The sequence below is a fragment of the Condylura cristata genome, unplaced genomic scaffold (assembly GCF_000260355.1).
Source record: "Condylura cristata isolate star-nosed mole 26May11 unplaced genomic scaffold, ConCri1.0 scaffold00015, whole genome shotgun sequence".
In the NCBI taxonomy this organism is placed as follows: Eukaryota; Metazoa; Chordata; class Mammalia; order Eulipotyphla; family Talpidae; genus Condylura; species Condylura cristata.
In genome coordinates, this window is record NW_004567116.1 from 26,636,177 (window position 1) to 26,647,619 (window position 11,443).

An 11,443-nucleotide genomic window follows, 5' to 3' on the forward strand; every position below is an offset into this window, starting at 1 on the left:
AACTCATGCTGAAGTGGCTTTAGCTTCTCAGTGCTGTGCTTTAACCCACTGCGCCACCAGGGAGGGCCTGTTTCTCCAATTCTTAACAGACTACTGGGCCCTGAAGATTAGTAGAAATCAGCCCTGTGACTTTCGCTTAGTGAAGTTGGAGATACTAGCATCATTTGCGTGCCAGCATCACATTCTACTTTCATTTCTGTGAGGGAGAATTCATCCCAATAAATGTAATTGTGATGAAAGGGTAGAGTTACTGAATGTCTGAAGGCCTTGGGGAAAGGGATTTGTATATGGTGGCCTAGGGGTTAAGTCTATCACTGATACAGCCTGAGTTTGATCACTAGTCAGGGAGGTGACCCTGGTGCAGCAGAGTTCTCCTGTCTCACATGCTGCTCCCCACTGTGGCTCTGATGAATCCTCTCACCCCTAACACCTCTGGCCTTACATCCCAATTCTATGCAAAAAAATAGAAAATAAAAAAATTTTAAAGGGTTCCAGTGTGTAAAGTGAGCTTCCCAGTACCCAACTATTTTCAAAAGTTCAGGAAAGTGATTATCAGCACAATTCAGAGCCTGCAACCACCAGCTGCACTGTTTAAAGCTCAAGTATGCGGGGTTCTGCGCATCAGTCCTTATAAACTATGGCAGATACCCATTTGTTTGGAAGAAGGAACGTCAGGAACATCCTGCTGGAAAGTATCTTGTGTAACAGCTTAGTTTGCAGTAGTGCTTGTCACAGATAAATGGCAAGTTTATCACTGTCCATGAAGCGCTCAGCTCAGGGAATGCTCAGCATCCTGTGTTCACTGCATGTTAGATCACATCTTTTCCTCTGCCAGTGACCAGTGTATTTAAAATGAAGCATCCGTGAGTTGTTTAAAACATCTTTTTTATTAGCAAGTCTTGTGTCTGAAATTGAATTGTAGGTCTGAAAAGCAGATATTTATGTATAGTTACTTCAGAATCATCATGTTTGGACTGTTCTGTTTTCAGGCTGAGGTTGATAAAAACATAGAACTTTTGAGAAAGAAGGATGAAGAACTAAGTTCTGCTCTGGAGAAAATGGAAAATCAGTCTGAAAACAATGACATTGATGAAGTTATCATTCCCACAGCTCCACTATACAAACAGATCCTAAATTTGTATGCAGAGGAAAATGCTATTGAAGACACTATCTTTTATTTGGGAGAAGCCTTGCGCCGGGGAGTAATAGACTTGGATGTCTTCCTCAAGGTATGTCTTTCCCCACTCAGTTTTCGGGGGTTTTGGACATTGTGTTCTATAGGCACTGACCTTGAAAATCACAGACCTAGAAGGTGGGTTAACATCCGTTATCTTTCCGGAGAGCATGGTCTTCTCACCAGCAGAGGGCTGAAGATATTCTGAGTAAGGGAAAGTGGGCTAGAGGCGCCAGCTCAGACATCTTCAAGCAGAATGCAATTCTTACTATTATGCCTGGGTGGATCGGGGGGTGAAATCAAAACGAGATCACTGGTTGTATCACTCTGTTTTCTGTTGACTTTTTTTAAGCTGCATACTTTTAGACCTGTTTCCTACGTCAGACAACCCGCAAAGTATTGGGCTGTTCTGCTGGTCTAGAGCCTCTCTGAGTGTCAGGCTTAATGCTGTTGGACAGACATAAAAATCTAGTGAGCCAAGTTTGCTGCTGTCGAAGCAGAGTTTTAGAATAGCAGCAGCCACCCTTCGACCTGCTGGTTGTCCATGTACATGCAGCTGGCCAGTTGCCTGCTGATCTTGCCTCTCCACAGTGGCCAGAGGGTGGGAGTGCACATGGAGGGCTGTGCAAGCTGGAGACCCAGAGATGTCTCCATTCCTCCACAGTCCGTGTGTAGGTTCTGTGCTTGGAGGCATGGCTGAGGAAAAGATGCACAGGGAAAGTCACGAGACAACAGACTAAGGGCTGACGTGGTATGACCCATCCCTGCTTCCCCCTTGAAGCCATTAGAGGTTTTGTGGGTAACTTTTTTTTATCGTAATGCTAGTTTCCCTGGCATCTTGATTGTCTCAAAATGTAGCTCAAGCGCATGAGCCAGATCCTGCAATGTGTGCTTTGCCTGTGAGGTGGTGAGCCTTTAACGGGTCTTAAGGACACTTGACCACACCCCACCAGCATCTGTCTAGTGAGATTTTTACAAGCCACATGCTATTGGAGGTTGGTTTCAAAGAAGGGTTGACATAAATTATGAGTTTAGGATTCTTTTCGTGCCTGGGTCTGGACTAGTCATTCTAATTCTGAACTCTTAAAACCCCCCCCCCCCCCAGCATGTACGTCTTCTGTCGCGTAAACAGTTCCAGCTGAGGGCACTAATGCAAAAAGCAAGAAAGACTGCTGGGCTCAGTGACCTCTACTGACTTCTCCAACATCGCCTGGAGATTGAGCTCTTCTCAGTGCGTTCTTTCCTCTTCCTTTCTCTTATCAGTAGGTGCCCAGAATAAGTTATTGCAGTTTATCATTCAAGTGTAAGATATTTTGAATCAATAATATATTTTCTGTTTTCTTTTGGTAAAGACTGGCTTTTATTAATGCACTTTCTATCCTCTGTAAACTTTTTGTGCTGAATGTTGGGACTGACTATGCTAAATAAAATTTGTTGCATAATTTTTCTCTTCTTTATTCAACTTCTTTAGACAAAATCTTAAATCTTTTGATTTAGCAAACAAAGCGTAATATCCATCTTAAACTGATATGTGTACATACTTATTTTTACATTGTAGAGGAAGTTATATATTTTTTATAGCATATACATGAACATAAGTGTAGGCCAGCTAGGGTAAGAGAATACCTGAGGAGTAGAACTTCTGTCATACAGGATGCACACATCATACAGTGTTCTGGATCAGATGGCAAGTACAAGACAAGGTACCAAAACACGTCTGACAGTCTCTTAGGAATTGTACTGAGTTAGCTGTTATCCAATATCTGGATGCTTAATCAAAGAGGAAGCTAAGAACCGTTCCCTTTTCAAGCTTTTAGGAATTCAGAGTTCATATGTAATCCTATAATGACTGTCTCTTCTTCAATAACTTAAGAAAAGTAGCTTTATTAAACAACTTTAAAGCTTGACCTCCTTCTGAATTTTCCAAAGAATTTCTGCACTCTTTTTCAGAAGGGCCTCCTCTTCAGGGGTCAACTTTACCTTTATGACATCGGTAATGCCATTCTCTCCCAGGATGCAAGGAACACTAAGGAATACTTCTTCATTTATTCCATAGAGACCCTGAAAGTGAAGACTTTAAATTACTCCTTTTGCTTTCTTCAGAATTGGTTTGCAATATGAACAGTGCTGTGTAAATGACTAATAGATTTGTAGTATCAGTTGGGGCAGAGACTACCAAGACGCAACAATTTTAAACAGACATTTAGTGTTCTAGTTCATCAACCATCTTTTTACGTAGGCCTTGTCCCCAAAATGCTATCAGAATCACTTCAACATTCCTAATACTTTATTCCGTTTTGTTTTAACATTTCCCATGCAGATTAACAGAGGGAACTTGGCCAAGTCACAACTTCAGCCTCCCCACAAGAATAACTTCTAGTACTTTTATACTAGTGCTTCTAAAGTCTCTTCACTAGGCATACCTGGGGCCAGCTGAGAGTAAATGATAAAGTAACAGTGGTTCCCTATGTTAATAGGTATAATGAGTTAGTCCGCTCAGTTAAGTAGGAGGAAAGAATACTTGCTTTATCTAGTTGTATAATAAATACTGTTCTAGGCCAGGACAACGGTATAGAGAAATAAGTTTTCCCACCGCCTTCCGTTTCTCTTCCACAGCAACAAAGACAATCTTCCAGATGATCAGCTTCATCTTAAAAATTTTCATATATGCTCTTATACCCGTTTTTTGTTAATGTTAAATAATTTTTTGAACATGAATATCCTACCTTACTTATAGTAGAAACTGGATGCACTCTCCTTAAATTCTTCAAAATACTTTCCGTTAAATCAGCTACAGATAAGCCAACTCCCCAAGAAGTATATCCTTTCTTTTTTAGCATCTCATATCCACTGGGGAATTAAGAAAAACCATGAACTATTAAGTTACCAAATGTCCATTTTGTGGCAGCTTGACAATGCCACAAAATGAAATGTTTTCATCAGTAATTTATCCTAGAAATTTCTTAAGGATTGGTTATTTAAAGTAAGCAGTTACAGAATAAGAAATCTAGAGCTTATGCAATCAATTTTATTACCACTGACAGCAAGAACTATAAAGACAGCTTAAAAGAACATACTGTCAGTAAACAGGCCCTACTGTGTGGCTCAGCAATGAGCATGACAGTCTCATGTCTCTGCTTTTAAGAATTTACAGTCTGGTGAATTTGATGATCTACAAAATAAAAGTAGAAGTGCTCATGGAGGAAAAGTGTGGAAAAAAGAATGGTCAGCATAATATATACTTAAGGGGCCAAATCTTAGCCCTCTAGCAGAATCAGGCTCCCAACTAACTTCCAAGATACTGAAGTTGCAAAACTGTCACCTGGAAACTACTTGTTTGTGAACATCTCCCCACCGCTCAGAGTCTTCTTCAGTTCCTATATTTGGATGCAGATCTTTCAGTGGGATCCCAGCAATATTCACTCCACTCCACACAGGAACTTAAAAGAAAGTAATAAAATGTCCATTTACAACATGCTTCTATTTAGCAGGATTTTTTGAGTAAATTTAAACTTAAAATTGCACTAAGTACTTTTCAACTGGCAGTGTCAACTGAACAAAAAACTCGGATGTCCATAACCTTCCCAACCCAAACCTGCAAAATCAGACTCTCCTTGGATGAGGCAAACAATTCTGTCATCTTAGCAGATTTCCAAGGAAGAAAGTGACAGTTTTAAACTTTTATCACATCAAGTCCTTTTGCATAGACAGGGTTTATGTATTAGCTGAATTTCAAGGGTTCTTTGCCAGAAGAAATTAAGGGGAAATAAAGGAGCTATCATCATGTAAATTAATTTTCTTGTTAAAGAATTTATGTTACTTGAATTATACACTAGAGTGTCCCAAGTAAAATAAAACTGTGTTATACTCCTTAGGACTGTAATATGAAAGTCTTAACAATTTTAGCCATCATGTAAGATTATAGTAACATTCTCATTATTTTAGCTTTGTATTTCTGGTAAATTATTTTCTTATGAAAATGTTTTTAAAATTATAACATTACTAACTGGGCTTAACAAAGAACAGAAGTCCTTTCTCCCACTCAGGAGAAATTATATTTTACCTTATGATTAAATATCTGTATGATCAATGAGACCTAAATATATTTCAGAGAGCATGGACAGTTGAGTGGTGCTTTTAGACTTACCACTTGAATCTCCGTGCTCTCCAAGGACCAACCCATGACAGCTTTCAGGGTGAATACCAAGCCTCTGACCAATAAAGAAACGGAAACGGGCAGTGTCCAGATTACAGCCACTCCCGATAACACGGTTTTTGGGAAATGCACTCAGCTTCCAGGCTACATAGGTTAAGATATCCACTGAGAAGAAAGACTTCAAGTCAGACAAAAGTTCACATCTTAAAATACATTTTGTTAGATTTATCTAAAAACTGGTGAATTTGATGTGTTTTTTGGGGGGTAGAGAACATGGATCTCTATCCAATTCCAGCTATACTGCAATTCCAACAATATCCACCCTATAGAAATAAATTATTTTTTAAAATGGGAGGGGTGGGAATATAGGGCAGGAGGGTCAAATATTTGGTGGATGATGGAAACTACACTTTTGGTGGTCATAATGTATGTATAAATGTGAAATTATATGCTGTACACCTGAAACCTGTATGTTACAAACAACAATAAAATTTTTCTAATTAAAAAACTTCTGTTCTTACTTTACAGATTGTTGTACAGAAACACAGTAGGTTCAATCCATAAATTTTGACAAACATGAATAACTCCCTTATCAAGTCTTTTAAGTTATTTTCTCCAAAAACAACCATTTAGAGCAAAAAGCCTAGTTAATGAGCAAAGGGGGGCGGGGGAGTACAGACAGGATATCATTAAGTAAAATATAAACAGGTCTTAGTCCTAGGAAGCAAGTGAAAATTTTTGGCATGTTTCAGCTACATGAACTGTTTTTAAACATTATTAGTTTTATCAGTTTTTTTCTTGCTGAATTAAAAAGTGATAACTTAGCCAAAAGGTCAGTGCAGATACAGTAACAGCAAACAGAATTTACACCAACGAGCATTGATAGGGAATAGATACTACATAATAATACATGCAAGACGCCAGCAATACAATAATGAATTTAAGATACAGCTAATAAAAACTGCCTCAAAATATATGAAGAAAAGTTGGTAACTACAAGATGGATTTGAGTCATAGAAGACAATTTTAACATCAGAAATTGATAGTAATTAAAAATAAGGAATTTGGTAAATAAAACCAATAAAATTGTAACTAGATCTTTATGCCCGATAAAGTCCACTTTTCTCCAGGTATATGCAGGATATTTACAGATTATGTCTATTGAACTAGAATACAAAGTAAGCCTTTGAAACAGTTTTCAAAAAACTATTAGCACACATTTCTTAGCTCATTTTGTTAGAATCAACTGCAATAAAGTTATTTTTTAATGTTTTAAAGCTAACAGTACATTCAAGACTGAGCTGTAAAATAATTAGAACTGAATGACAAAAGTACCACAATCGAAAAAACTGCTCATAAATATGTATCACTAAAATGTATTTTTTAAATAGATAAAAATGCAATGTAATTGTAACGTAGAAAGAAGATAAAATAATATTAAATAAGTATCAATAAAGAAGAACAAAATCTTGAGGGAAGGGGTTAAGAAATTAGAAAAATATAAAACTGAGGGAGAGCAAAAGGGCAGTGGTCTGAAAAGGCAGTCCCTCGTTTCTCCTTAGAAAATAACCACAAATTTTTAAATATCTACTTAAAGGACTAGAAAAAGAAAAGCAAAACTAAAAGGAAAAAAATCACAAAATTTAAAGCAAACTATTAAAGATCAAGAGCCAGTTCTTTGAAAAAATTAAACTAGCCAAACTCACAAAATGTAAAATCTTTATTCTACCAAGTAATATTGAATTCAATCGCCCTCCAAAAAAAAATCCTATTGAACAGTCAAAATAAAGCTGACCTGGATTGGTAACAATAATCAGTTTGCAGCGAGGACTGTGCTGGATAATTTTGGAAATCATGAATTTAAACACAGACACATTTCGGTGCACTAAATCAAGCCGTGTCTCTCCTTTTATCTGGCGTGCACCTGCTGTAATAATCACTACACTGGAGTTTGCAGTGACAAGGTAATCTGGGGAGAGATTTGAATAGAAAATAGATAATTGAAAACATCTGACATTCAAGTATACATTTTCTGCGCAGCTCAATCACTACAGTTACTAAACTGGCTTCCTCAGGACTATGTGCCCACTACGTGTTAATTTCAGGAAATTAGTACTAAATTTTGCTTGTACATTAGTTTTCAACCCCACTAACATGCTTTTAATCTTTATAGTGTAAGAGATCAAAATCCACATTCTGGTAAATGAGAACATTAAAGATAGATGTGGTAAAGGCCCTTAACCAGGCATATTTTGGTTCATATATTTGTTCAAATAAATTTCTCCTGGGGGCCAAAGTAGTAGTAGTTGAGTGTTTAGGCTTCTCAGAACTAGGTTCAAATTCTTACATGATCACTTTTGTTATCTTAGTTTGACAGTGCATCATCTATAAAGCAGTTAAATAGTGAAAATTGATTAATATGTACAAAGTGCTTAACTGACATAAAATGGGAAATCAATGTTAACTGTCATAATAACTGATGCTCATAGCAACATGGCCTAGTGCTGTAGGAAACTTTATAAACAAATTAAGTACAATCTAATGAAATCTGAGCATGTTACGAGAATGCAGAGTAGAAAAATATTAGCTTTATCTGTGAGAAATGGGGAAGTCTTCATAAAGAGAAATACATGTATGATTTTCTTACTTATTCATGTAATACTGGAAATTTTATAGTTTTTAACAATGACATTAACCTTTGCTAGAAACAATATTTGGCATTTTCATAAAAGGGCTACCATGTTGGAGATCCACTGTTTCACCCATCAGTTTGCCTTCATCATTATCCACAAAAGCAAGTTCATCACTCAAGCCCTAAAAGTCAATAGTGGTGGTGGGGGGAGAGAGGGTACACTTGATTAATGAAAAAATGAAGGAAAATAATTATATTTTTACATTTGCAAAAGAAAACACTAGAATATACACAGATGGGAAGGGGGGATGGGAACTTGAAATGTGACTTCTTTGTGTATCTTTTTCCATGTTATTTTTCTATTTTTTAACTTCATGAATGTATTGGCTTTCAAAAAGTATTTTAAATATTTTATCCTATTGAAATGTTCACCAAAAAAAAAAAATGCCTCTGTGCTCGATAGAACTTAGGAATAAATGATCAAGTGAGCAGAATACCCAATCTCTGTATTTATTATCCATTCCTTTTTTTCCTAGATGCGTTGGCTTTTAGCAATTCTTTTACTCAACTGCTAAATGTCCAGTACACTAGGTACTATTCCAGGCTCAGTACACAAAACTCAGTGACAAAAATTCCAGCTCACATGGGTATCACATCAGAGTAACGAGTTTTGTATTTTGGTAAAATTAAGTAATTTTCCAAGACATTGCTGTTTCTCTACTAGAATGGTATCATTAAGTTCCTGCAGATAAATTAAAAACAATTCCTACTGAGAATTCCTTCTTTGTCATCAAAGAACGTTTAAGGAATCACCAATTCCTTGAGTCCAAGTATCGAGTCTAGAATCAGATGAAGGAAGAGATTAAAGTTAGCCTTGACCCTGGGTTTTGCAGGGGGATTGTACACCATTTTGTACGATACACAAATGGTAGCTTGCAGCACCACAGAATTCCAGCTCTAGGAGGCCATGGCTATAATCCCTTTCTTTTAGGGCTATGGCTTAATCCCTCCCAGGAAAGGCCCTTCAATGCAAAGATGATAAATCTTTAAGTATACAGCTAACATATACAGAAAATCTTTATGCATATAACCTGGAACAGTCTTCGCCTTTTCTCCCAATCTATAAAATAGATGTAATAATTACATTTAAGGTTGTATTACATAATGTACTCAAAAGGAATATTGTTAATCATTATTGCCAGTGCTGAAAGAAAGCACTGGTATAACATCTGCATGCTTCATTAGCGGTGAGAACGCAGCTGATAAAGGCTCTATAGTCAGTAGGACAAAATGAGCTTTGGAGTATTAGCGGTTGTCATGAACAGCCACAACAGGTGAAGCTTTTAGTGCATTAAAGACATATCACGTAAGTATAAACCATGCCAACTGTAAATATTATAAAAAGTAGTTTATAGAAATTGTACAGACATTCCTTTAAAAGCAAAGTACAGTTCAAAGAGAATTTACTAAATTCAAGTGCCAGATTATGGTAATATTCTTTAAAAGGGATCAGAATAATTTTAGTTCCTGTAGCCATTATACTGAAGCTAACTTGATCAGTTATATCAATCCTAAGGACAACATTAAAACTAACCTGACATGAATAAAAGGAAGGGAAAGAAACTAGGAAACTGAAAAGAGATGTTTAAAAGAAACATTATTCATTTGGTAATAGCAAGGCACCTATCACAACTAACAAATTGCAAATTCAGATCTTCTACCGCCTACTTTGTAAACTAGGCAAGCAAAGGAGTACTTCATATTGTCATTATTGTCATCACATGATGAAAGCAGAGCGGAGAGAAAACACACTATGGCAAAAAATTAGAAAAAGCAGGTCCTTTACATGGAAGAATTGGAAAAGCACAAAGAACATAACTTTTTTAAAAAGAATATAATAGCTTATTTTTATATCATTTTGTGCATTTTTCCAAAGGACACAACTTTTAAAAGGGTTGCTCTGACCTAAGCCAGCAGGGAGCGGCCAGCCCACTCCCAGACCACCCCCCCCCCCAACAAATGTGTGCGGTACCATCGCCTCTAACTGAGAAAAACTTGGGTAAACCTATGGCAGAGCACAACTTACTTTTAATAAGATGCTAATTGCACAAGCCATACCGACCGATCCTGTTCCTATAATGGAGACCTTGGTGTGATGAACGACCTTCTCTGACGTGAAATTCTTCGTTAGTTCACGCTTCACAGTCGCCATCTTGGAAACCTAACAAAGTGAAGAAAAGCCACACAGCGCTTCCCACTTTGGAACTGCTCGGTAGTGAGGGGCATACTGAGAACTTCAGCGGCAGACACACCCGGAAATGACAGATAACTAGCAAAGAAGCTGGGTAACTGCTAGGTAGCAGTGCAGCACCCAAGAGGCAAAACAAAGGGATGAGGAAGATGGATACAGGTAAGGTGGGTAACGAGGGAATGAAGGAGGGGAAAGGGACTGCTTCTGCCCAAAGGAAAAAAAAATTATAGCTGGTACGTTCAAGCTCCCAACCCCGACTTGGCCACCCTTTTCCTTTACCACACCCTGTTTTCCCCTCCACAGCAACTAGCCCCAGGATCAAGCTCAGGGTTCCTAAGCCCACAGTGGAGAACTGCCAGGTGTGAGGCACTTTCCCCACACTCACAGAGGTGTACCGCCAGCCAAGTCGGATGCCTGAAGCCTGCAGGGGACACAGAGTCATCCTCCAACAAAAGAAATTCACTCCCTCAGCACTTATTCTCTTGCCATTCCGCATGACTCTTGCAGTCCAGTTCATGGCCACTCACTCAGGAGGCAAAGGAAGAAAATGTAGTAAAACGGCAGGAAGCTGATAGAAACTGGGGTGGGGATGGAGGTAGGGGTTCTGCTGACTGACGCACCCTGGCCTCCACAACCAGGCTGCTGCGCAAGGCCACGCCCAGCTGTGGAAGCCTCGTGGAGGCCCATGGAAGCCAGGTGGAGGTCCGTCACAATTGGCGCTGGCTCAAGGCCAGGAGGCAGGCCCGGAGGCGCGCACCTGCGGCCAGTCATTCGCCCGCCAGGATAGCAAGCTTTCTGTGGTTGGCCAGGTCAAATAAATCCATGGTCTGTAAGCATACTAGGTGCAGCAGGTGGGCCTCTTTTCTCAAAGAACTGCTTGCTCAGAACTTAGCCAACCCAGTGCCAAAGTAAAATTTATGTGTAACCAAACCTTGTCTGAATGTATCCGCTAAGGGCTTTTGGGCTTATGACTGGGAAATTTTCACCAGGACTATAGGAGAAAGGGTCTTTTTATTTTTTTGTTTTTAAGTTTATTTTTACATCATTTTGTACATTTTTTTTTCCATCTCAATTGTAATACCCTCGGGTTTCCCATCACCAAGTCACCCATGTGCCATCCCCATAATCCCGTGCATTTCCCTCCCCCCACCCCGTTTTTGATCCCATTCCCCACTCCACCCCCACAAAATGTCTCTTTATTACAAAAGTTTATTTTTACATCATTTTGTA

General features: G+C 38.5%; 2 protein-coding genes across 2 annotated transcripts in view; one reads left to right on the top strand and one right to left on the bottom strand.

Moving 5' to 3' along the window:
- The window catches only part of TSG101 (tumor susceptibility 101), a 26,133-nt gene extending 23,538 nt beyond the window's left edge, over positions 1–2,595 (top strand). Inside the window, exons 9-10 of the mRNA XM_012725602.1 lie at positions 990–1,229; positions 2,280–2,595. Of these exons, the coding sequence (XP_012581056.1) occupies positions 990–1,229; positions 2,280–2,369 (330 nt within the window). The 3' untranslated portion in view covers positions 2,370–2,595. The remainder of the gene's footprint in view (positions 1–989; positions 1,230–2,279) is intronic.
- A 150-nt stretch (positions 2,596–2,745) lies between these two features.
- LDHAL6A (lactate dehydrogenase A-like 6A) lies at positions 2,746–10,183 on the bottom strand. The gene is made up of 7 exons (XM_012725603.1): positions 10,049–10,183; positions 8,027–8,144; positions 7,126–7,299; positions 5,322–5,495; positions 4,497–4,614; positions 3,901–4,024; positions 2,746–3,235 (listed from the first exon to the last, which is right to left on the bottom strand). Exons 1-7 carry the CDS (start codon positions 10,172–10,174, stop codon positions 3,071–3,073), a joined length of 999 nt encoding a protein of 332 aa, XP_012581057.1. The 5' UTR covers positions 10,175–10,183; the 3' UTR covers positions 2,746–3,070.
- Between the last annotated feature and the right edge of the window lie 1,260 nt (positions 10,184–11,443).

Coding starts and splice junctions, on each gene's coding strand:
- LDHAL6A (XM_012725603.1), bottom strand. CDS start 10,174: ATGGCGACTGTGAAGCGTGAACTAACGAAGAATTTCACGTCAGAGAAG. Junction 8,145..10,048: donor CAATTAGCATCTTATTAAAA/GTAAGTTGTGCT, acceptor ATTGACTTTTAG/GGCTTGAGTGATGAACTTGC. Junction 5,496..7,125: donor GATTATTGTTACCAATCCAG/GTCAGCTTTATT, acceptor CTTTCTTCTCAG/TGGATATCTTAACCTATGTA.